The following is a 24,733-nucleotide window of genomic DNA, read 5'->3' on the forward strand; positions in this document are numbered from 1 at the left end:
AATTGTAATGGCGAAAGGTATAGTGGTCCTGGATGCTGGCTGTTGTCTTGTTCCAGACAGCAGGGGGCATTAGCTCTTTTGATCTATTATTTAAGATATATGTTTTTTTAAATATTAAGGCTATATGAAACTCTGTATATTTTGCATCTTGTGTCAGTTCAAGGGTGCACATTTGAAATGTGTCACATCTTCTGACTATATATTGGGGGTTTCTTAAACTGTGTTTGTGACTGAGATCATCAAGTGATTCCTGCTGAATTCACCTGGACACTCAACTCACTTAGCACTAGTTCCCTCACATAAATCTTCTCAAGGTCAAACATATTCAGTAACCTTCCTACATGCTTTACGGAGTAATGCAAGATTTCTGTCTGGCAGACCTCCAAGCAACAGCACATCTTCTTAAAGTCTAGTAGCTTCACAACCGAAAATATATCTGTTCTCACTCCTCCTCTAAGTGTATTGGTGTTCATGTCAACTTTAAAATGAATGTAGGACATTCGTAGAAAGAAGGGTGTGAATTGCCTTAAAAACTGGAATAGTATGTTGTACTGCCAATTTAGTATACTTCACTTATACAAGCATAGTAACTATAAAAGAACTATCTCACAGTTCACAAGAACAAAAACTTTTTTTTTTTTGGTATATGGCACTCAAACCAATCAATTAGGATAATCTCAACATGGGGTTTCTGAGTAGCCTATAAGGCTATGTGAATAGTAGCTACCCCACAGCTTATAGATTTTTACAACTAAGTTAAGACATTAGGCCTAAAGTTAGAACAACTAGTAGAACAACTGTTGTATTTTACATGTGTAATGTGCTCACAGGAAAGTAAGCTTATTTTAAATCGTAACGTAAGTCGGTCTTTATTTTTGTGAAACAGTCTAACTTGCAGTCTAACTAACGCATTTTAGACTTGTCGAACACTATAAACCATTGTAAAATAGCTTTGTGAAACCGGCCCCAGTAAAATACAAGATCACCTCATATTTCAAGGTAAAATGAAATCGCGATTTGTCCCATATTTTACAGGCCTATAGCTCAACAAGGATTTTCCAATGTGGAGTAGAATAGCCTACTAAAGCAAATATTAAGAAATCAATTGCACAAAAATTAGTAGAGAAGCTCATGACATTTGCATGTGATTGTAGCCTATTTTAGTCTTTGTTTCCCCACTGTAAAAAATATTGTTGGTTTAACTTAAAAAAGTAAGTAACCTGGTTGCCTTAAAATCTTAAGTTGATTGAACCGGAAAAAGTGAGTTAATACAATGAAGGAGATTAATATAATCATCAGAAACTCAAAATAATAAGTTATCTCAACTAAATAAATTATTTAAGTTGATTTGACAAAAGAAAAATGTTGTGATAACAAATCTTGAAAATATATATATATATATATATATATTTTTTTTTTTTTACAGTAGCGAATGTCACGGAGTCTTGACTCTTGAGATCAAGTGTCGTAAACCTTTGCCTTTTTAAACATGCAGATTTCAAGACGTCTGTTTAACGCAACCTGCTCTCCAGATATAGGGATGAATATGATAAAAAGCTATCAAAATGGGTCTATAATAATTTGCAAGTTTCATAGTTCTTATTAAATGTAAGATTTTATATAATTTACATTTTTATCTCTCATGAAATGCTGTCACAAACATTCATTAGTTTCATTATCATGGACTTTTAGTTTGTTTTCACTGGTTTCCTGTCTTCCTTTGTTCAGTTTTCCTGACATTCTTTAGTTTTCATGGTAATTCGTTTAATCAGCACGGGTGTCATTATTTGGCTTATAGTTTCTGTTTGTTCACTCCTCAGTTGTTCAGTCTCGTTAAGAGTTTGTCTGCCTGAGTTTTTTTGAGTGTGGATTATTAAAGCTGTTTTACCTGATCATCATCGTATTGTTCCTTCCTGCAACTGAGCATGAAACAAACAAATACATTTAGCATATTTTGCAAAAAGCAAATAACCACGAAAGGAAGTGATTAACTTATTTTTTAAGCTATATTTTAGTTTATTTAAGCTTACTTATTTTACTTAACCTATTTAAGCTATTATGCCTTAAAATGGATGAAATAAGATTATAGAAGTAAAACCGTACATTGCCATCATTCACAACAAACTTGTTTCACATCGACACACCCCTCCAATGTCACAATTCAGTTCTCATAGATTCCCTATCTTTTTTGTCAACAGAAGTCTTTTGTCCTAAAATGTTTTGAATATGAATTATTAAACAACACATTCATGTTCACGCATAGTTCTGTTGAAAGTTAACTGTGACGTAGGTAAACAAAAAGTTTTTTTCTTTATTTCTTCAATTCTTTAATTTTCTATACAAATTTATGTTGTTTTTTATTTTTTAATAAACTTTTTTTTTTTTACTTTTTTATTATTTAATTACTTATCTTTTCTTTAACTCACAAACAATCTCAACATTTAATTAGTCCTTGGACATCATCATCCAAATATAATCAGCATTTTCTCTGCTTATGCAAGCGGTGAAATTGGCATGACAAGGCTTTTTCATTTCTTGTTTTGAACTATTTAAATGAGACGTAACCTGCCTTTACTGCATGTGTGAGCACAGCCCAAACCCTTAGGATTTCGTTTTTCTCAGTTATAGAACCAGTCTTCACACTTCTAGCTTGCTAATAGATCAGCTCAGGAAAGTGCCTTAGATCTGATTGATTGAATGATGAGATCAGGGCAGGTGGGATTTGAATGGATGTATTTGTGTGCGTCTTAATGAGTCAAAGTGAGGAGTTTAAGCTTTCCAATGTCACTAATACTCTAATCTCCTTCTTTAGTTCACTTAAACCCATTACAAAGATCTACATAATCCTTGCCTACAATCCACTTCACTGCAGCCACCTTAAAGGTTTGAACATAGGCCCTATATGAATAAAACCAAAGGGACTCATTAGAAGTCACCTTTGGCTAGGTAGGATCTGCAAAGTGAGATAATGAGAGCAGTTTTTGTTTGAGAAACAAATTCAGTCACAATGTTGAACCATTTTAAAATCTTTATTCAATTTTGTAAGCATCTGAGACACATCATTTACATCAAATCACAAGGTCTTCCAAACTGTCGACAAACAAATCAGTACAAACAGCCATAATAGGGGAGAGGAGGTTGGTGGTTGTTGGAATCCATGTAAGCTTCACATGAGTAGTAGAGAAGGGAAGAGACACAAGTATGGTCTCTGCTGCCAAACCCCATCATTTAGTCCAGTGCCATGAGCTACAGGGAATGCTGGGAAGGGAGGACTCAGTGCAGTAAACCCCTGAGAACAAACACAAATATGATGACGGGTACAAAATTCAACAATGCGATTATAGGCTCTTGACCATTTTTATTAGGGATGCACAATATATCAGTAGTAGAAATTAATTTTAAAGAGATTGAAAAAAATGGTCTCAATCAGTTAAACACATATACATTTTTAAAAATCAATACATTTAAAAATAAATACAATTAATGTTCCACACTGTGACAGTACATGATAGCAACGCCTGAACTGACATAAATGAAATATACATCTGACAACGTTGAGGGGAATGAAGCGTGTTAATATGCATTACTTTTCATACATGTTGAGCTCCTCATGAAGCCTCAGCATTACTTTTCACACAGGCAGCAAACGCCTCCATCAGCTCCTTACACGCTTCCTCGCCATTCTCCTTTACACTGAAGCACACAGAACACATAGTCATTAATCCAGCACACATAGGCCTATACACATAGTCATTTACATACAACATAAAAAACGCTGAAAAAATAAGATTTGTCACTCTTTGTCACTCTCAGAATTTGTCACTATACCACACACGACTGCATAAAATTATGAAGGTTCTGTCCCACACACTGTCAAGACATATACATAACATTAGTTGTGTCTTTAGTCATCAATGTGAATTCATGACAGGCTGGACTCTACTGGGACTGAATGAGAAAGTATGTATCCATTTGTGCGAGTGAGATCATTTGAGCCTCTCCCCACTAAACAACGGCAGACACTGACACACTGCATTAGAGTGATGGAGCGAAAACGAGGGCTGGAATAACAGCGCGAAGGGAGGGAAAAAATGCAAAGAGAGGGAGGCAGATAATCCATCTGAACGAGAGAGCCCTAGAATCACGTGACAAAGCAAGCAGGTAATGAAAAAGAGACATGCGAGGGAGATGTCGTGACAGAGAGAGCCCCTCCACTGGTTAGAAAATGATTTCAGTGTCTCCTCCCCCACAGATCATCTGCTGCATCTCACACGCTGACATGAGCGAGCGCTCCCTCTCCTCAGTGAGCAGTGATGTAACACACAGCTGGTCAATTTAAATATAAAGAGCCTTATGCAGACTCATTCTGATGAACCATGTGACGTAGTTATGTGGATGCATGGGGGATTGCACTCGCCAAGGGCATTTCCTTTTCATAAGCAGCCATTTTAATACTTCAGGGATTCAGAGAGGATATACAGTGGGAGAATGGACCACTGTGAAACAAGACTAAATCAACAGTGTGAGACAAGCTGCCTTCTATTGTACAAAAAACAGCTAGGGTCAGATTGTGTCCTTATCCTCAACAACCAGTAACTGGAGATCACAAAACCCTTTTAGGTCATCTAGAAAACCACTCACGTTTTGGTCTGCATATAATGAACCAGAACATGGTTATTTTTGATTTGGGAGTCAAATATTTAAACACTTTACCATGTGGTATAAAAAGAAATGGTTGAAAAACGCACAATCTATTTAAAAGCAAGTGTTAAATGGATAGTTCACCCAAAAATGAACATTCTGTAACCATTTACTCTCTCTATCATGTTGTTCCCAAACTGTATGTTCTACTTTCTTCTGTGGAACTTAAAAGATGTTCTGAGAAACATCATCTTTTTTTTCATACAATGGAAGTCAATGGAAATCTAAACTGTTGAGTTACCCACACTCTTCAGAATATTTTGTTTTGTGTTCCACAGAAGAACGAACGATTTGGAAACACATGAGGGTCAGTAAATGACAGAATTTTCATTTTTGGGTGAACAATTCCTTCAAGACAGATACATTATTTAAAATGTGTTAAATCAGTGCAAAAGTGCATTAAATAAACCAGGGTGTGCTATTTGGGAGTCAACAAATAGCACACCTCGGTTTGGGAACACCTTATTCTGGTGTGTAAAACTACAATGATAGCAAAAAATCAACAGTCAAATGGGAAGATGATGATCACCTTCCCCAAATTAAGACTGAATAATTCACATGGTGGCTAGTCCTCCACATATATAATGCAAAAGGAAAAAGGGCACGGCTTAGGAGTGCTCTTAAACACAACAAATAGGAAATAGTACTCTAAAAATTGGATAGTTTTACTTGAGCAAAGAAAATTCCAATAAGAATCTAATAACTACTGAGTCCATATGCAATTGATTTAGTAGATGAGCTCCATGTGGAGCTCCTACAACTAAGCTCATCCTGTGCTAGGTCCTTGTTTATTGATAGATTGAGTAACACTGTTTACCCTGAGGGGGGCTTCTGCAAAACATAATGCATTCCAAATGCAACAGGAACAGGCATGCTAACATAAATGAAAGGGGGGGGGGTGCTTTGAGTGTAAAAGATTAACTTTTGCTTTGCATTATAATTCTTGAAAGGACACACCTAGAACAAAATGGCTGTATCCTAACTCTGTGGCTGAGTTAGTAAAAGATAGTGAACACCTCAAGGTTATAAGGTCATATGAAATGCACAAGGCAGCAACAAGAGATCTGAAGGTCAAATGTTCCGCAGCACACTAGATACATTCTCCTAGTGCATAACTGGGGTTAAACCTGTAACGGTAATCCTCTTCTGGTTTTAAAGCCCATGATGAATCCCCTTTGTGGCGTAGCATGACAAAAAAAAAAAAAAAAAAAAGACAAGATGGCCACTGTGACATGCTAAGACCAGGTGTAAAATGATCCAGTAAATAGAACATGCCACACTGTATAATAAATAATTAATAACAGAAACACACATCTACACATACCCTTGTACGAGTGCACTATAAATACCAGTGTGGTGTACGTTACTTGAAGGTCGGCCTTCTGTGAGTTTAAACATTCAGCTAGTCAGCAACACATGCAAGATTCTGGTCAAAATGATCACAGAAAGGTCATTGACCTGCTTGTAAAGTTTTAAACTGTTAACAGTTCATCCAATCCATATTTTTTTCCCAACAGTCTTAGTCATGTCTGTCCCTGCAGCCTCACATTCTCATGTTTGAGTTGTGACTGCTCACATGTGGAAATTACTGATGTTTGCAAATTCAGTTAACCCTTTCTCAATTTTTCCTGCCCTCTCACCAATGCTTTCTGGATTACTGGATTTTGTTGATTTTATATTCTGTAAATGGAGGTGATTGTGATATTAGACAGGGCATGCTTCAGATGGTAAAGTGACACATTATTCAACCAAATTCTTAACCCCACACCCTCTCCCTATCAGGTCCTAGCACACCAAAGGTCAGGGTATGTGCAACCTTATCTGCATTCTCATGCTCCCCAGGCTTGTCGACACTACAAACACCAAAAGCAGCCAATCTGCATTTTGGGTGGGCAAGTGGGTGTGGGGATTTGGGTCAAAATACAGCTTGAGCAATGGCTGGTGTCAATGAGAAAGGGTACACAATGAAACCATAAAAAGTAGAGAAGAGAGATAACATTTCAAATGAACGTTCATCACTTGCCAGTACAATCCCCTTCATTTTCAGGATATAAAACCAACAATACCCACAAGTGGGAGGGCAGGGGAAAACGGAGAAAAGGTTTATTCGCAAACATAAGTAATTCCCTCTCATTTAAATGGTCAACCTTCAAACATGACAAAGTGAGCCAATGGAGACTCCAGAGACAGACATGGCGAAGACTGAGAGGGTAAAACAGGGATGGGGAGGATGAGCGAGAGACAAAAAAATGACGTAGACACATTCCCAACAGCCAATCAGCCGTGAGGAAGAACTGAAGTTAAAGAAAAAGCCCAGAATGGTCTTAATGAGTACCCCCCGCTGCTGCTGCCAACTTTGATAAAACTGACACCAATCAAACCATTTACAAAAACTCACAAAAGTTAATCGAGTTACATCTTATTAAAAAATACTGGTTCTCCTCCGCGTGAACCTTTCACTTCGCATTCGTCGAAAGGTCCTTCCTTCCCTCCATTTTGGATCGCCATCACAATATAGAATTTAGCCAGCATATCATAATTCTACACCACAACCCTAACTATTTGAGACCAATAACAAAGCTATGTGGGAATAAAACTACATATTGAAGAATCAGAATTTAACAAACATTCATGCGGTCCATACAGGGTTGCAGAACGGACCATGTATTATGGACTATACATGACTGCTATCCTAGTCACTTACCATTTGTCTAAATCTGCCTTGATGGCCACACAGGGTGCTGGGACAGGGGTCTCGGCAGGAGCTGCAGTCTCTGAGTCCGACATGGTCTATGGTGTTGGTGTTAATGCTTGACTGCTCTGTGCGCTCCTGTGGTTGCATGTGCAGAAGAAAAAAAGAGAATGGGGAGTTAGAGTTGGCAAGAGGGAGGGGGAGTGTACATAGTACGGGGGGGGGGGGGGATGACGGACATAAGAGTGCACATATGTTTGAGACACATGCGCAAGAGATCAATCGGCTTCAACCATACTCAGCAAAGACACCATTTTAAAAGTTTGGTCCTTCAAACACACAAAAAAGCAAAATAATTGTGCTTCTTTCTTCACCTAAAAGCACAGTGAGTAACGAAGTACGATGAGAAGTATGCAGCAGAGAAACTTGCATTTCGACACAGAAAAGCGGCACTGTTTGTTATGTCATGGACTGTGCATGAACACCCCCTAATGGCAACATATTTTCATGACACATGCGCTGCTTCAAAGGCTTACCGTCCCCATATTTACATGTATGTATACTAATGTATATCATGTAAACAGATTAATTAAATAATATTTCTTATAATACGAAATCATAGGAGGTAAAAAAAAACAAAAAAAACAGCCACTTTAGAGTGCCTCACATATTATTTATGACTTCCCCTTTAAACTACTGTGAGTTGCGCACTAGTAGCCACTTTTCCACAGTGGGGCCAGTGAGAGCAGGAACACGTGCAGGGCGGGGCTAGAGCCTCGGACCTCGATCCCAAAATGTGTTAGGCCTACCCAGAGCCATGGCTCTGGGCCTACCGAAGCTCGGACATAGTCTTTGACAACAACGCAATTTTCTCAGCTTTTTGTTCAATATGTTCCTTTTTTTAAGAAAAAGAAAAAAATGGCAACACTTTACAATAAGGTTAATTTATTAAACATTAGTTAATGTATTAACTAACATGAACTGACCATGAGCAATACATTTGTTACTGTTTTTGTTAATCTTTGTTAACATTAGTTAATACAAATCCAGCTGTTCATTGTTTGTTCATGTTAGTTCACAGTGCATTAATTATGTTAACAAGATTTGAATAAAGTATTAGTAAATATTGAAATTAACATTAAGAATGATTAACAAATGCTGTAGAAGTAGCCTAATTGTTCATTCTTAGTTAATGTTAACTAATGTAGTTAGGCCTAACTAATGAACCTTGTAAAGAGTTACCGGAAAAATAAATTACAAAGCCAGTATATATTTGTTTCTTTCTTTTGATATATTGCATGCCATGTTCAGATTCAACAAAATATTTTGGGGGGCACAAAATTAAGAAAAAAAAGCGCAATATTCGTCTAATACATTTAAATAGGGTCTAAACTAATGTCACGCAGTTGGGTTGGATGCACAACAAGAAATGTAAATCATATCAATAGTTTATGACTTAAAAATACAGGCTATATAGGCATGAGGCTATATGAGGACCCCCATGAAAACGAGATGTTTCATCTCATGGGACTGATCCTCTAATAAATGTTTATAAATAAATAAATAAATAAATAAATATGAAGTGTTCAAATACAAAACCCTCTAAGCGAAATTACTGAACTTAAATAGCTATACAAGTTTCATAAAAATTATCATTCTAGAAGAAAATTTCAAATGGGACTTAGAGGCTTTTGCATCTGAACTCTTCATATTAATTTAGGCCTACAATGTTTAATTGAATTGTTTGTATTGTGATTTTTCCACCACAGTTTATTTCTCTTTTTTGTTTGCATTATGGTCGCTGAATAAACAAAAGTATTCTAAGGTAAGTATTTTAAAATACTTTTAAAATACAAAAGTATTAAATTCGTAACGCTGTTCTTGGCATTTTTAAAACGCATTTGACCCGTGAGGCATGGAGTGGATCCTTTTTAACTGCAACGAACATATTCCAAACATTTCAGGATCAGCCTACCTGTTACTTTTCGAATATCTAAAACTTTTGTGGATCTCTGCAACAACTTACCTCCTTAACTTTCTTAACTCCTGTCGGTCCAAATCAAGAGTAGGCTATGCGATAAAACCAGCCCGATCTCATGTGTGTTGGATAAAACCTATAGGAACAAATGACTGAAAGCATCTGAAAATGACGATGGTACTTAACAACTGCGATCAGAACGCCGTGTTCTCTGAACAATCAACTGTCATGTATATTTACACTGCTCTGCTGTCCACGAGCTAAAGTGTTTTAATTACATTTGCATGAAATGTCAACCAATTACTTTACCTGGATCTGCAGCCCGGAAGGATCTGGCAAGAGTTAACTGGAAAACAAAATGAATATTGTTGAACTGTAGCCTATACTACTGGATCCACGCCTCCTTCTCCTTTTACTGCCTATGCTCCTTCTAGGAGTCTTTGAGGAGAAGTAACGCCCCATAATGCAACGGACACACTAGAATACCAAACTGTTCTTACTTTAATATTACAAAGCTGTTTATTGGAATTGCTGTCCTTCAATACATAATGTTATAGCAGTGGGGTGGGAGTCTACTGATGAGGTCTTTAGGGATTTGTCAAATTAAATGTACAAGTTCCCTAAAATATTTATGAAAAGTAAATTCCCTGAAATATATGAGCAGTTTGGAAATAGTTTAAGCCAATTTTAGCTAACAGAATGAATAAATGATTTTAACATATTATAAAATTTCTTCCATAAAATTACATAAGGCCCTAAAGTTTTATTTAAAGGTCATGTAAGGTCATGCACTGTAACTGGCTAATAAAAACAATAAACTAACAATAATATATTTTAAAAAATATTTTTTGAATGTTCTCTGAAAATTCTGTATTAGTCTACATCCCAAAGAAAGTTTCAGGAAAAGTTCCATGAAAATAATAATAAAGTTTTTGTGCTAACGTTTTGAGAATAACTTTGAATGAACAACGTATTAACTTTATTGGAAGAACGTTTGTTCATAATTTTGAGAGAACCGTTTCAGAATGATCTGAGGATATTACCTGCCAGCTGAGTTGATATTTTGCATTAAAGGAAGGAAACTGAAAGAAGGGTATCTCAGCAAATACCCAACTTGAGTTTAGGGGGCATGTGTATTTTTTGTTTGTTTGTCTCTCTCTCTCCCTCTCTCTCTCTCTCTCTCTCTCTCTCTCTCTCTCTCTCTCTCTCTCTCTCTCTCTCTCTGTGTGTATTCAGAATGAATTGTTCACAGAAGCTGGGGTGGGGGGTGGGTTGGGGTAACAGAAGAATTTCCCCACACAGACATGGAAAAATGTTAAAAAAAAAAAAAAAAAAAAAAAAAAAAAACAAGGCAGCATATAACTGGAAACTGTTCATAAGAATTGGGCTTAACCAGCACATTCAGACATACATAAAGGAGGAAAGAAAAAGAAACAAAAAGGGCATAAAACCCCTCAGTCCACGGCAGGACATGATAAATTAGTTTTTCCACATGGGGGAAGGGTCTGTAATGTGTAGACTTTCTTTAAATGCCACATGGGTGCACGAGTGCATGGGTACCTCCAGAGGGGTGCAGAATGAGAACTGTTTCATTTTCCATTTGTTCTTCCATTCAGATATCCAAAAGTAATCGCATCACAGTAAACACATTTTTGGAAATTCAAAAACACACATCTCCAAAATCCCCTTTTCACTTGAAATAAGTTCTAATCAGAAGTTTCTCCATCCAGTAATTAAAAGAAAGAATGATTTACATTTATTTATTTGGCACTTCATGTGACTCCTGGTGAATTTTACCCTCCTGTGTCCTGTATCTACTCAAGTAGCTTATCAATATTGATTAACCAAACTCTGAAAACAATGTTTTTCATTAGTTTCAGGACTGAACTAGTTTAGGTACAATACACCTGGAGTGTAAAACTTACTGCATACCCAAATGAAAGGAGTAGGTCTATATAATGAAACGCTCAGGAGAGCAACACAGACTGCAAAGATTCAAGGAAGAGAATAAAGAATCCAGTTAAAATGATGGCTGAAGGATCTAGACTATACTTTGCAGGTAAGCAAACCTTATCTTCCACAATCTAACCTTTCCCCACCACATTTTACACTTTATCTCTATTCCCATGTTACATCCCCATTTCCCTTTTCAGTTCATGCTTACTTCATTGTCCATACTCCTGATGACAATATTGTTTAACTGTTCCTTTTTCTCTTTTCGTTTTTAGTGACTGTCCTGATGTGTGCGTTTGCCTCAATCAATGGTGTCGGCCTGAATGATCTACTGGAAAGAGCGTCTCAACTTTCAGACAAACTTCACTCCCTCAGCACCTCTCTCACCAATGACCTGGTCAGTACTAAACACCCTCGTAAAAAAGATAAAGTGCATGTTGTTACAGTAACGTTAACTTAGACAATGGGCGATGGAAAGAACCCAAAGCAGGTTTATTGAAGAAAAAGGGGAGTTTACAGGTAAGACAATGGATCCTGATCAAACAGTAGTAATGGTAAAGGCAGAGCAATAGTCCTTGGATGATAGTAACACTCACTATACAGGAACATACAAGAAGACGAACAAGGAGATGACAATGCTGGAGTGGAATGGAAGATGGAGAACAGGCAAGGTATTGGATGATTGACCATGGTGGAGCCGAGGTGGAACTACTTGTACTGGGAAAATGGGCTGGTGGGTCTGCTCCTCCACTTTCCCCACTGTGTGAAGACAACCCCACAACCCCATAGGGTGTAATCAATGAAGTCCACCAAGGAACTATGACCCTCACTCAACAATAAAATCTGGCCAAGTATGTCACCCATCCCACTCCAAGGTGTTAGGGACTTATCCCAGCGCAACTCATGACAGATCTCAGGGAAATCCTCCCCATACTCTTCCAGGTGGTCATCTTGGGTAAGGGTGAACAGGGACTCGTCAGGGACACGGAGTAGCTAAATCAGGGAGTGCAGAATGTTGGCGGTGCCTGCTGGTTCATAGTGTTGGTAGATCTGGTCATCTGTAATTTTGACTGACTGGATGATGGAAAGAACCCAAAGGAGGTTTATTAAAGACACAGGTGAGCATACAGGTAAGACATGGGTACAGTTCAAACAGGTAATTGGTAATGATAATGGCTTGTATGTATCATGTTGACTGTGTGGACTGCTTCATCCATCACTTGTTTCATATCAGGTGCCATTTTCTTAGGCACATGGGCTTGCTTGTGGATCATCCAATGCGTTCATAATAAAAATAGAGACAGAGCCTGTACTTTTTGCGCATTGTCTATCCGTTGTCTATACAGGAACCGTTGCTCCGTTGTCATTCCCTGTGCTCCGTTGGAGCAAATACCCACACAGTTCTTCAATTAAATGTCATGTTTATGTACAAATGAATCCAATGTGGCAAAAAGTTGCTCACCTGTTGCATATTCGAGAAGAGGGCGATAAAACAGAAAATACTCCGTAAATTGTCCTTCACCGACAAATCTAACGTAAACCATTTAGTGTGATTCTCCTGCAATATCGGTGCTCTTAAGTTGGAGAGAAAATAAGCTTGATTTTTGTGATTATCTGCTCTTTCAACATCTGTTACCATTTCCCTAATACAACTTGTCACTGTATCATTTGAAACTGGAATCAATGCTAATTGATCAGCAGCACTTTCTCCACACATAACAGAACCAGTCTCTTTACTGTAACTCAGGGTAGAGAAAAAAGTCTCACCTAAATTGTGTGGCTTCTCAGTTTTGGCAATCCAATGAGAAATAATAAACAAGGTGTGTTGAGCCCAAGGGGGTAATCCATCAGCCGGAAACTGAAGTCTCCCCGGGGGGCCGCCATTTGCTAGCAAGACTTCACCTGCTGTTAGCATTCCATTGACTTCCATTCATTTTGTCGTCACTTTGACAGCGAATAACTTTACATCTGAGGCATTTAAAGACTCCATTTGTCCATTATTTATTTGTAAAGAAACACGACAATGTATAAAAGGCTCCATTACATTCTATCTTACATTATGGCCCCGTAGAACGAATCGACTCTCCGTCGCACCACTGTGGTGGCTTTCTCTAGAATTGATTTTTGACCACACAGCTCCTGTAATTTTCGTTGGAAAAATTAAAGTGGCTTTATCAGCAGTGATTTGTGTTTAGTTGTCAAGTGTCTTGGCATTTTTCTAACACCTTGCTACAAACCACATACTGTGGTTGGGAACATAGGGGTTGGGATCGCTAGTCTGAGTGAAGCCATGTTCTGAGTACTTATCATCATCTTTTCTGCTTTTGACCTTCTTTCCTTGTTTTCAACAGGACGCTTTTTCCCAGCACCAATAACAAATTGCTGCATGTCTATCAGCAGTCCAGCTATGAATATAAAACACAAATTGCAAAGCCCATGTACTTCCAATTTGTTATATCATGTTGTTGGTAGTTGGTGCTAATAGGCGGGAATTTTATACATGCGTTCAAAATAAAAGTTATCCTGCGACCCACCTTCTACGTCTTTGCAACCCCCAGATTAAGAAGCGCTGCTCTAGAAGCTTTGAATCTTGAACAGTCAGGGGAAAGCCTCAGTGCTTTAAGGTTTAATTTCCCCATCCCTACTAAACAAGAACACAATAGAAGAGGCAAACAAGCAGATGACAATGCTGGAATGGAATACGATGGTGAACAGGGAAGTAATCTTGGGTATCTGTAGTCATAATGGTAACCAGACAATGAGTTTACTGAGTGGGTGTCTTTTACAGTGCATTGACAAGACTGTGATCAAATCCAAGTGTGCTTGATGTCCAAGTGAAAAAAGATGAGAATCGTGAGGGATGCTGGATTAATGTAGTATGTGAGTGAGAGTGCAGCAAGGAGTGAGGAAGAGTCCATTGTGTGTGTGTGACACTTACATTGTTTTTGACTTCAGTTTTATCCAAACAGGTATTTTTTTTCCCATAGTTTTGATGTTGGTTGTTTTTGATTTAAACCTTTCAACTACAGGATTCTCACTTTCCTCCTGTTGGGAGGGCAATGATGCCCCGTCCATCAATGTGCCACACATCTTCCCTTCAAATTCCCAATGACAAAGACCAAGCCCTGAAAGTGCCGGTAAGAGCACACATGCATCCATCTTACTATTTTTGAAATGTAAAAATACTTTCTCCTATTCCATCTGATAGTAAATATTGTTTTGTATAATATAAATAAAATATTTGTATTATATTAATTTAATTTATATAAAATGTAAAACAAACTATATAAAAACACAATTAAAACAGTTTATATATGATGTTAATGTAATATATTTAATTTATATAAATACTTAAAAAAAAAAGTTCGCAAATATGAGAAAGAGTCTCATCCTAGCTTAAAGTGATAGTTCATCAAATAAAAAAATGTCATGTATACTTACACTCATGCCGTTCCAAATCTATTGGATTTTTGTTCATCTTCATAACGCAAATGAAGAAATATCTACGAGATGTTTGTCCCTCTTTTGAAAGTCCCATTCAACCAACACTTTGACTCTAAAAACTTCTTAAAGAGATCATAAATCCATAGCCTGGTCACACAGACACAGTTTAGATTAATCCAGGTCTAGGCCTTGGTTTAATTAAGACATTTACGTGGCTTTTATGAATATGCCGTAAAATAAATCATTAGTTTTGTGCATCTTGACATAAAACAATGTCAACAATAAAACATATCAACAATGAAACATGTTAAAATATGTCTGTGAAACCAGGGCTTTATGTGAATCCATGATGTGAATCGAGCTGTTTAATCCAAGTCTTCTGAAGAGACACAATCGCTTTCCGTCAACCTACGTTTTAAACTCACCAGTAGACAAAATCAAGTTGCACCCTAGCCTTTTCTTGCTCTAGAGGCCGTTTCACAAAAAACTTCTGTTTTTAATACCAACCAGAGCCCGTCTAACGGATGGTCTAACAATTAGACATTCTCTGTACCAACTTCAATGTGCAGGCAGGGATAACCATAGGTAAACATCTACCTCTTGTGGTCTTGTGTGTAATTACAAGCGGAACAGATGGGCAATGAATGAAGATTTGTGATTGTTTCTGCAGGAGGATGAGTTGCTTTCTTTGGCTCGGTCTCTGCTGCTGGCGTGGTCCGATCCCCTCACCCTCCTCTCCTCTGAAGCGTCCAGCCTGGCACATCCAGAACGCAACACCATTAACAGCAAAACCAAAGAGCTGCAAGACAACATCAACAGCCTGGGTGCAGGTCTGGAGCGTGTCCTTCACAAGGCGAGTGCGCTTTTAGGAACAGCTCACATTGATATTGTGCATGTTGTTTGTAAGAGGGATGACATTTGGATATAAAGAAAGAAATCTAAATTGCTTGGCCGCTTCTCTCTTCTCTACAGATGGGCTCATCCTCAGACAACCTGTCCTCTCTCCCTTTTTCTTTCAACAACCTTGGCCAGGATAAAACCTCTCGACTTGTCAATTTCCATTTCCTGTTGTCCTGCTTCCGCAGGGATTCCCACAAAATCGACAGTTTCCTCAAAGTTCTCCGATGCCGGGCAGCCAAGAGACCCGAGATGTGCTAGTGAAAAGGCTATGCTTCTCTCATGTTAAGTTAAAATGGTAGAGCTAAGTGATTTAAAAATGCTTCTTTAAAATATCACATGCCCTTTAATGTTTGTTTCGAAGATGAAGATATTTGATTCACTTGCTTACTTGAATAAATGACAAACAGGCCAGATTACTCTGTCCCCAGAGATAAAAGACAACAAAAAGTAAACAAAGGTATTTCAATACATGTTTTTTTTTAGATTTGAGGTCATATAAAAGTTATACATGCAGTCATACTGTTTGATGAATAAATGCACAGAGTATATCAAAATGTTTGACCATGCACAGTTTGATAAGACATTTGTATATTTAAGTAACTAAAATGTATTTATTAAGAAATTATGTTGGATCTTTAACACATTTATTTGAACATTATCTTCTGAAATGCAATATTTAGAGCTTTGCACCTATGTCAATAAATTCCTATCTTGCAAATTTTATATTGACTTATTATTACACACACGGAAAGATCATATATTTCCAAATAACCAATATTTTACATACTTTTTCTTACATTTACTCTACTTGACATGTGGGATTACAAATGTAATGTTTAAGATCTGCTGACCATTTGTCCTGACAGAAGCATGAAAAACTAAGGTGAAGTACACGTAATGATGACATCAAATGAATGATTCTGTTAAGCAAAGTTAAAGCTGGCAAGACGTTTCTTCCAATTCCTGTTTTTTTTAATTTGAAAGTCAAATGGTGGTGGATCTCCGAGACTCTCACCTTTTGTCTTATCCCACTCTTTGAATAATTGATGCTGAAAGGATTAGGACTGGTGAAATATGTCTGGGGCAGGTTCCTACTTGCATACTTTATTTGCATGCTTTTTCAAAGATTTTTCTTTGTCTCCATCTCTAATCAGTCAAAGTCTTGTGCTGTGCGTCCGCCAAACAAGCAATCATCAGCCAAACTAATAAACTGTGATTAACTACAGTAGAAAGCATTTTTAAAATGCTTATGAGAAAAAAAATGTAATGCTGTAGATCAGGCAAAATTTACAGACGAAAAGGAGATGGACACAGAAGAGAGCTTACAGGCTACATCAGAAAAACCATTACAGTAGCCTTAGCAGCCTTACAATGATGACAGCAGAAGAGAAAACACAAGTGCTCAAGTATAAAAGACTGATGACCATCCAATTGGAAACTGATCGAGCATTTCCCAACAGCCAGCTGATTGCACAAATTAGTTTTGCTTTTACTTCTGAAAAATTGCAACTGATAAATTACTATTTGTAAGCAATCATCAGCCAATGTTGTCATTGATTAAACCTTAAACAAGAACTGACTGCCAAGTTTTCCACTAAAATTTTAAGTATCATTTGAATACTTAGGTCAGATTTGACCTACTTTACCAAACCTGAGAACATAAAGTTAAAATTCACACCATAAAACAATGCAAAAGGATGAAGACCTAACGAACACAAGAGAACAATCAAAGTACTCAATCAGATATGAAAGCAGCAGTACACGCTATTAAAAGCAGGTGCGCAGCAATATGTTTCTAAAAACTGAAAGCAGAACAATTAAAATTCTATAGCATTAACAATAGCAGGTGGTACACAAATTAATAATAAAAGAACTGCAGGTCTGCACCATTGGCTAAATATCTCAGCTTAACCTACAAGAAATTTAAAACCACCATCAAATAAGCCTTACGTAGATTACTAAACATTTCAAATTTGAATAGCTTATAAATCTAAATGCTTTCATAACTCTAAGTGATAAAACAAGTTTACATTTTTTTAATAACTGAAAAACAAATGCTGGTTTAATTTGTTTTTATTTCAAAAAAGAAAAGTAAAGAATAAACAATTCCTAGTGGACAAATGCCTGCCTGGTAATAATCCTGACCAGTGCTAGACACAACGTGAACTTGCACCCCTCAACAAAAACACTGTTGTACACAGCAACACTATGAGAGATCACAATATGGAACAAATGTGAAGTCACTCAAACACAGGAAAAGCATCAACCTTCAATAAAAGCACTTCTATGGAAAATTTAGTCTGAAGGTTTTCCTCCGTGGAATTAAACGGCAGCTCTGGGTCTGAGAAACTTAGTTAAGTGCTTATAGTGCAAAAGAGCAGCAGATAAGCTTAAACTAAACAGTCAGCCATTGGATGAAGAGTCTTCCTATATGACATTAAAAAGATCAAAAGATCTAAAATAGTGCTCATTAACACCATCTATGAGTTGTACAAGAGAATACTACACCATCTCGATATTATCCTCCATTTGGGTCATTGCCACAAGTATTATTTAAAAAAGAAAAAGGGGAGGGGCGAGGGGTTACAAAAGAAGGACATAGGAGCACTACATGAATTAAAAGAGTTACTCCACAGAAGACAAAGGGCACATTTTGGAGGTGCCCTCTACTGATGGTCCAAAACTGCAGAAATACAAAATGATATGGGCTCATTCAGAAATCACTGGGTCGAGCTCCTGACCACAGTGAAACATGACAACAGGTTTTACCTACATGGAATATGTTAGCTTAACCAGATGAAATACCAAAATACAAAGTTAATTTGCATTTCTTTTTTTTTTTTTTTACAGTGACCAACACATCATCATGGCAGGAGAAAATAAAAATAAAAGACGTACACATGGATGACATGTCATAGAGGCAAAAGAGAGCAGTTGTATGCGTGCGCACGCATGCATAAGTTCAATGGATCCCATCTAAGATGGTCCACCTAAAATTTGGAAAAAGCACAGCCAAAAAGGAAATTTGCACATGGAAAAAAGCACAAATCTACCATGTTTAGTCCCGTTTGGTGCATTACACAAATCAAAAGAAAAAAAAAAAAGTTAATTTAAAAATGTTCAATAACTCCATGTCAGACAACATTCTGTAAAACAGAATATCTAAAAATGTCCGTCGCACACAGTCATGTAACAAAGTACATGATTCACACACGCATACACTGCTCTGAAATGCCACGCACACACTGATGCTAAAGGACTCTAGCGCATTCTGTACTCCGACGTCTTGGACACCTCACAGAGCTGACCCTTGAAGTCGATGTCAACGTTAAAGTCCAGGTCTCTCTGGAAGATAGATAGGGGAGGAGGGGTTAAACAGTTAGACCAAACCTTTAGAGATATATTTGTATCCACTTAAATGAACAGGAATGTAGACAATATATATATTAGTATCAACAACGTTTAGGTTTATTGTTGGGGGGGGACATTATTTGATCATTTTGTTTCAAGCCTGCAATATGCTACCATTTAAAACACTGAGGTCAGTAAGGTTTTTTTTTAATAGGTATTAACACTTATTTAGCAAGGAAGACCAAAAGTGAACGAAGGCAATGTTACAAAAGAAATTCAAAATAAAAGCTTTAACGTTCTATCCAAAGACTGCATAAAATAAAATTAATACACTCAAGATTTACAAGATATATTTCTCTACACTTTTATGTAATACTCTAGGGGTGTAACGGTTCAATTCACAATTTAATAGTGGTGTCACAGTTCGGTACTTTTGATAAAACCAAAAGAAATATCAGAGAAACAGATTTTTATAGACTAAATTTTACTGCTGAATAGTTTATAATAGCATTTTTCAGATTATGATAAAAAAACTGTATTTTTATTTTTTCTTTATAATGAAGTTGTCTGTATTAAGTAGATTGTGTTTAACGCACAAAAGTGTGATTATCAGTTCAACACACATAGTTATAGAAATTCTACTTGATTTAAAATAAAAGCTGCTGGTATCAGATGGTACTCAATTTTGGCATTGGATCGATTCTGAAAAAGATGGTATTAGCATTTTACCATTTCTGCCAAAGTGTTATTACTTCAGTGGTGAATTAAAAATTAGCATAATAGTACTAACAGTGCAGCTTCATCAAGATCAGCGTGCGCTGCACTGACATTGGTCCAAACTGATAGATGGTCCGTGAAGTACAAAATGAGTTTTACTCTGCAACTTTGTGGTGGTTTTTGGTCGGCAGGAAAAAAATTCAATTGACCAACGAATCATTCGGTTTGTAATGCGTACAGAAACAAAAGCCTCAAACGGAACAGGTCAATACAAATACATGAATCTTTACACCCCTACAAGTGAGAGTATTAAAGTACAGATGGGGCTTACGTTATTCTTGACGTTAGGTTTCATGCTGATGGTGCCAAAGATCTCCTCCCCAGTCTTTACCGTCAAATAGTCATCAAGGTAGAACACAGTCTGCTTCCAGTGAGTGTAAGGAGACTCAGGACCTAAACGACAAATTCACTTTGTTTTTCCTACAGGGTTTACACAATCAAGAAACTCATTGTGAAAATGGTATAGCAGAGAGAGGGCAAAGAAAAATTGAAGTACTCACTAGTAGAGAAGCCAGTCCTCTTGTGGCAGCGAGTGAACTCTATGTTGAAGTAGGTTACCAGTGCATGGATGTAGTCATTCCTTTTCACCTGCAGGCAGAAAGGTGACGTGAAGGACAAGTCCTCAATCTTCACTGTGTAGATGTCCACCTCCTAATGAACAGAGAGAATGGAGAAGTTGAATAAAGCAAGGCTTATATAAAAAGCTTTGTATCGTTAGAGCACATTTTTGGTGAAGAAAACTAACCTTAATGAGGCAGGCAGTGCTCACAAGCTGCTTGGGGTCAACAACATCCACTAGAGGCTCCTTAATGGCCACTTCCTTGATACAGGACATGTCAAATCCATAAACATTCTCCCACCCTGATGAGAAAAAAAAAAAAATGAAATCCAAAGATGAAAATGAAAGTCACATCAAGACACAGCTGAAAACCTCAAAAGTGCATTCAGAGATGGACACATACAGTGAATTTTGTAGTCCTTGTACTGTCGGTCCTCAATAGCAGTGACGTAGAGCGTGGCTCTGTCAGGGAAAATCAGACCATCAGGTTTCTGAAAAAGGAAAACAGAGTGCAACGTGAACATTTATCAAGTTAAGGTGAGTAAGCTGAATAGCTCTAACACTTTAAAGCTTTAGGACATTAGCATACACCCACCAGCCATTTGTCTCTTGCATAAATGACCGTGTTGAGCATTGATTCATAGAAGAGACAGTATCCCATCCACTCAGAGATGATTATGTCTACTTTTTCCACAGGAAGATCAACCTCCTCCACTTTTCCCTTAATAATGGTAACGACTAGACAGGAAAAATAAAGGTTAAGTATTTTAGGAACAACTCACAGTACAATAAATTCAGTTTGTGATTACAGCCAAGGTCTGTAAGAATGTGGAAGTCAAAAGTTCTGAGAAGTCCTTACTATGATCCAACTTGTTGGCCTTCACAATCTTCACAGCATAGTCTGATATACTGCTGCACTCAATCTGGGGAAGGAATGACAAAAGGATAATGAAAAACCTGACAAAAGCACAGCATGATAACCTATCACCTTAACAGGATGGGCAGTTACATCATTCAGCTAAATTACTCAATATACATAACAAAGCCTGTTGAAAACAAAGAGGCGACATTTACAGAAACAGGTAGGGATTTACACTGACCCCAATAACTTTCTTGGCCCCAGCTTTGGCTGCAAACATACAGAGGATGCCGGTTCCACTTCCCACATCCAGCACCACTTTATCCTTGAAGAGATGCTTGTTGTGAAACATGGAATTTCTGTACGTCAGAGTACGAACTTCGTCCTTCAGCATCTCCTGCGGACACAGAATGGGTTTACATTAGTCACAGATTTGAAGACATTTAATTGTACACATTATGAGACAAATTATGAGACAAGGACCAATAGGACTGCACCTCATGAATGCCAAAGTGTGCATAGGAATCAAAGTAGTAGTCTTTGGAGGTCATATCTTCTGCTGCAGGTTTCACTGAGCTCTCACCCTGGGACACCTCAAATAAAAAAAGACATTTAAAAAGAGAAAAATCGCAAAGTATGCACTATGTAAGCATGAGCTAGGCTTCACTAAAGTTGTCAGTGTCTTTTGTATTTTAAAATGCCATTTTCATGGGGAAAAACACAACAAGACTTAAAGGTAATCATAAATAAGCTTTGGTTTCATATGTATGGATGGAAATTCAAAATAAAATCATACCGGCATAAAATTAACCTTTAGGAGTTAAATAATACTTGATAGATAATTCTAATTTTATCACTTCTAGACCTGTATTAACTCTTTAAAACCAGAATTCGAGATATTATCTGGCGTCTATTTTACAGCAACACTTTAAATGATATCAAAAAAATTATAACGTTATATTTTTATTATGCGGTTGTACTAATTCGCCTTTAAAACAACTATAATTGTTTTTAACAGTATCGGAAGACATCTTGAACATTTGATTATACGCATGGAGGGGGGAACCATGCGTAACGTGGTCGATAAAAAAAAAGAATAAGAAAGAAAGTACCACACCACCAATTACAAAACCCTAATCAATCGCTAATTAAAATCGGGTTAATCGCGGTAATTGAACAAAGCCAACTTACAAGAAGTAACAAAAGTAGTTCATAGCCTTCAAGATGCGTTGTTCATTCCCATGCGGTCTGTGCAAACAATAAGTCATTCAAGCACCCCGCCAGCGTTATCTAAATGACCCTCATAGGCACGAAACGGCCAGCCAGCTATCGGGACTCACACTAATAAATTGAATTCCGTAAATTAAAGGTTGTTCATAACATTGTTATCGGATCTAACTCATTTTAGCCTATTAGCAATAGCCGACACGTGATGCGAAATGAATGAACTATCCGAGGCTGGCTAAAATGGATGCTCAAGATGCGTGTGCGCACATAGTCATCTGAAATAACTACATACGCAGCACACAAATGTGTTCAAAGACTAACGTTAAACAAAAATAACCAGAACATAACAAACAAAGTTGCCATATCAATTCGGCTATAAGTTAGTAACATAAATAGCTAATTCATAACGGAGGTGCTCTATGCGAAATGGCCTTGGGTAGCTTCAGCTTACCTCCATTCCGTCTGCCGTCTCCGCCATTTCGATAAACTGGATTCAACTACGACTGCAGCAAAGCTCATGTAAAACACACTTGTATTGATCCCGCCTCTTTGCTGTGACTATTAAATGATTTGATTGGACGACCATCACGTGATTTTCTAAATTCCCCGCCCTCTTTCTTGCAGCTCCCCGTCATAGGCTGAACTTCTCTACGTTTTTTCCGCTCTTTTAACCGTAACTTTCATTGGACCAAACTGTAGCGCGATTATTACTTTTTTCTGATTTGGTAAAGCACTAAATCCCATTCTTATGAATCAAATTCACAATAGCCTAAACCTATTTATCGAATAAATCACTCTTTCTGTAAAGAATTTGCTTTAACAAAATTCTAAACACATTATCACTCACTAAAAGTAAAACACATTTGACAGTTATGCATTTATGTTCTTTAAACACTGGCAGGCAAAGTTATACACAACTACAGCACTGTTTACACACAACGACTCAAAATAGTTTACACTTGTTTCTAATTATGTGATTAAAGTTAAACAATACAAAAAGTCAGTTCACAGTATCACAAATGACTCAAAATGTTGCACTGAACGTTGATACCAATAATGGATGGAAACAATAATAGGTGGAGGAGGAAGAGGTGGTAGACGAGGAGGAAGAGGAGCGGATGAGAAAAAGCAAAGTGTGAAGAATGTTGTCAACGTTGGATCTGGAACAGAGGGGTTTTCCCAAGAGACGACAATGTGATATGGATAAAGTCCTGCAGGTCGGACCCTACATGAAGATGCTGCTTGGCAGAACGAATCTCTCATTGACCTTGATTTTGCAGTTGCACAACTCTTCTTCTGAGTGTTCTGTAACATGCTTTTCATTTAGACTTAAAAAAAAAAAAAAAAAAAAAAAAAAAAACTTTTTGGCTTTTGCAGATGCATAGTTACTTTTTTCACAGTAGGCTAAATATACAGACATCCGAGACCTAAACTATTCAGAACAACACTACTTTCAGTGCACACAGAATACAATGTATTCTTACTGCTGTAAGTTGTGATAACTATTTTTAATTGCAAAATTAGTTTTCTTTGTTGCAATTTAATTTTCTGCAACTGCATGCTTTGGATTCTGTTCTTTTTTACGTAGTGTCAAACCTCAAATTATCTGTCGTGTTTATATTATTGACTTGTGTGTAGGCTATGATCTGAAAGCATTGTGATTTTGAGCACAGATAAAATAGGGTTTAAGGTTTTGAGAAAGTGGGTGATGGTTTTGAGAAATGTGTTTTAGCAATTCAGAAAACGAATTTATTCTTTAATACTTTACGTAATCATTTTTAGGCAAGGGGGTTTCCACATTTTTTTTTTTAACTTTTTGCTTTAAAGCATTTTTTATATCAACTGATCGCTTTATAAAGTGTAGTAATTTGATTGCTTTATTAGCTTCAAGCAAATGAGCTCATACCATTCAATTTTGATTTTGTGGTTAAATGTAGACAATTCTGTGATTTTGATTCTGGCAGTTATGCCATCACATTATGATAGATTTGTTTGTTTGTTTATCACGCATTAAATTGCACTCTATTGGAAATAGCAGCTTTAAACAGGAGAACAGCAATCGTCAGATTTACTTGGTATAATTTACAACCTCTCTTTTGGCAATTTACCACCGTTCCCACAAACTTGCACTTTTTTAATACTTATTACTTTCAACAGTGTCGATCTTGTTTTCAAGCCAATTAAACTGGTTAAAAAAATGATTGAGGTTTAAACGGACAAATTATGCACTGAATGGCAGGGACAGAAGTGCAACTAGCCAATCAGATTAGGAGTAACTGGCTGGAGGCGGGA

The 24,733-nt window shown here is 37.2% G+C and overlaps 2 protein-coding genes and 1 long non-coding RNA gene across 6 annotated transcripts; 1 reads left to right on the top strand and 2 right to left on the bottom strand.

Moving 5' to 3' along the window:
* Positions 1–3,010: 3,010 nt before the first annotated feature.
* On the bottom strand, positions 3,011–9,705 carry LOC120490307 (uncharacterized). Of its 3 annotated transcripts, XR_016155121.1 has the most exons (5): positions 9,681–9,695; positions 9,420–9,507; positions 7,406–7,531; positions 3,588–3,693; positions 3,011–3,289 (listed from the first exon to the last, which is right to left on the bottom strand). It is a non-coding gene; the product is annotated as an uncharacterized LOC120490307 (long non-coding RNA). The 3 variants fall into 3 exon arrangements; XR_005624887.2 differs by lacking the exon at positions 9,420–9,507 and having other exon boundaries at positions 9,681–9,705; XR_016155122.1 differs by lacking the exons at positions 9,420–9,507; positions 9,681–9,695 and adding an exon at positions 7,768–7,785.
* Positions 9,706–11,396: 1,691 nt separating this feature from the next.
* prl (prolactin) lies at positions 11,397–16,407 on the top strand. The gene is made up of 5 exons (XM_039686715.2): positions 11,397–11,430; positions 11,600–11,721; positions 14,354–14,461; positions 15,439–15,621; positions 15,741–16,407. Exons 1-5 carry the CDS (start codon positions 11,397–11,399, stop codon positions 15,924–15,926), a joined length of 633 nt encoding a protein of 210 aa, XP_039542649.1. The 3' UTR covers positions 15,927–16,407.
* Positions 16,408–17,725: 1,318 nt separating this feature from the next.
* prmt1 (protein arginine methyltransferase 1) lies at positions 17,726–23,014 on the bottom strand. Of its 2 annotated transcripts, none has more exons than XM_039686712.2 (10): positions 22,893–23,014; positions 21,712–21,807; positions 21,456–21,611; positions 21,215–21,278; positions 20,951–21,093; positions 20,759–20,846; positions 20,542–20,657; positions 20,297–20,447; positions 20,068–20,189; positions 17,726–19,013 (listed from the first exon to the last, which is right to left on the bottom strand). In XM_039686712.2, the coding sequence occupies exons 1-10, from the start codon at positions 22,917–22,919 to the stop codon at positions 18,930–18,932; spliced, it is 1,047 nt and encodes a 348-aa protein (XP_039542646.2). In that variant the 5' UTR covers positions 22,920–23,014; the 3' UTR covers positions 17,726–18,929. The 2 variants fall into 2 exon arrangements, with proteins under 2 accessions (XP_039542646.2, XP_039542648.2); XM_039686714.2 differs by having other exon boundaries at positions 21,712–21,798; positions 22,893–22,955.
* Between the last annotated feature and the right edge of the window lie 1,719 nt (positions 23,015–24,733).

Source organism: Pimephales promelas, chromosome 3 (assembly GCF_988280905.1).
Source record: "Pimephales promelas chromosome 3, fPimPro1.hap1.1, whole genome shotgun sequence".
In the NCBI taxonomy this organism is placed as follows: Eukaryota; Metazoa; Chordata; class Actinopteri; order Cypriniformes; family Leuciscidae; genus Pimephales; species Pimephales promelas.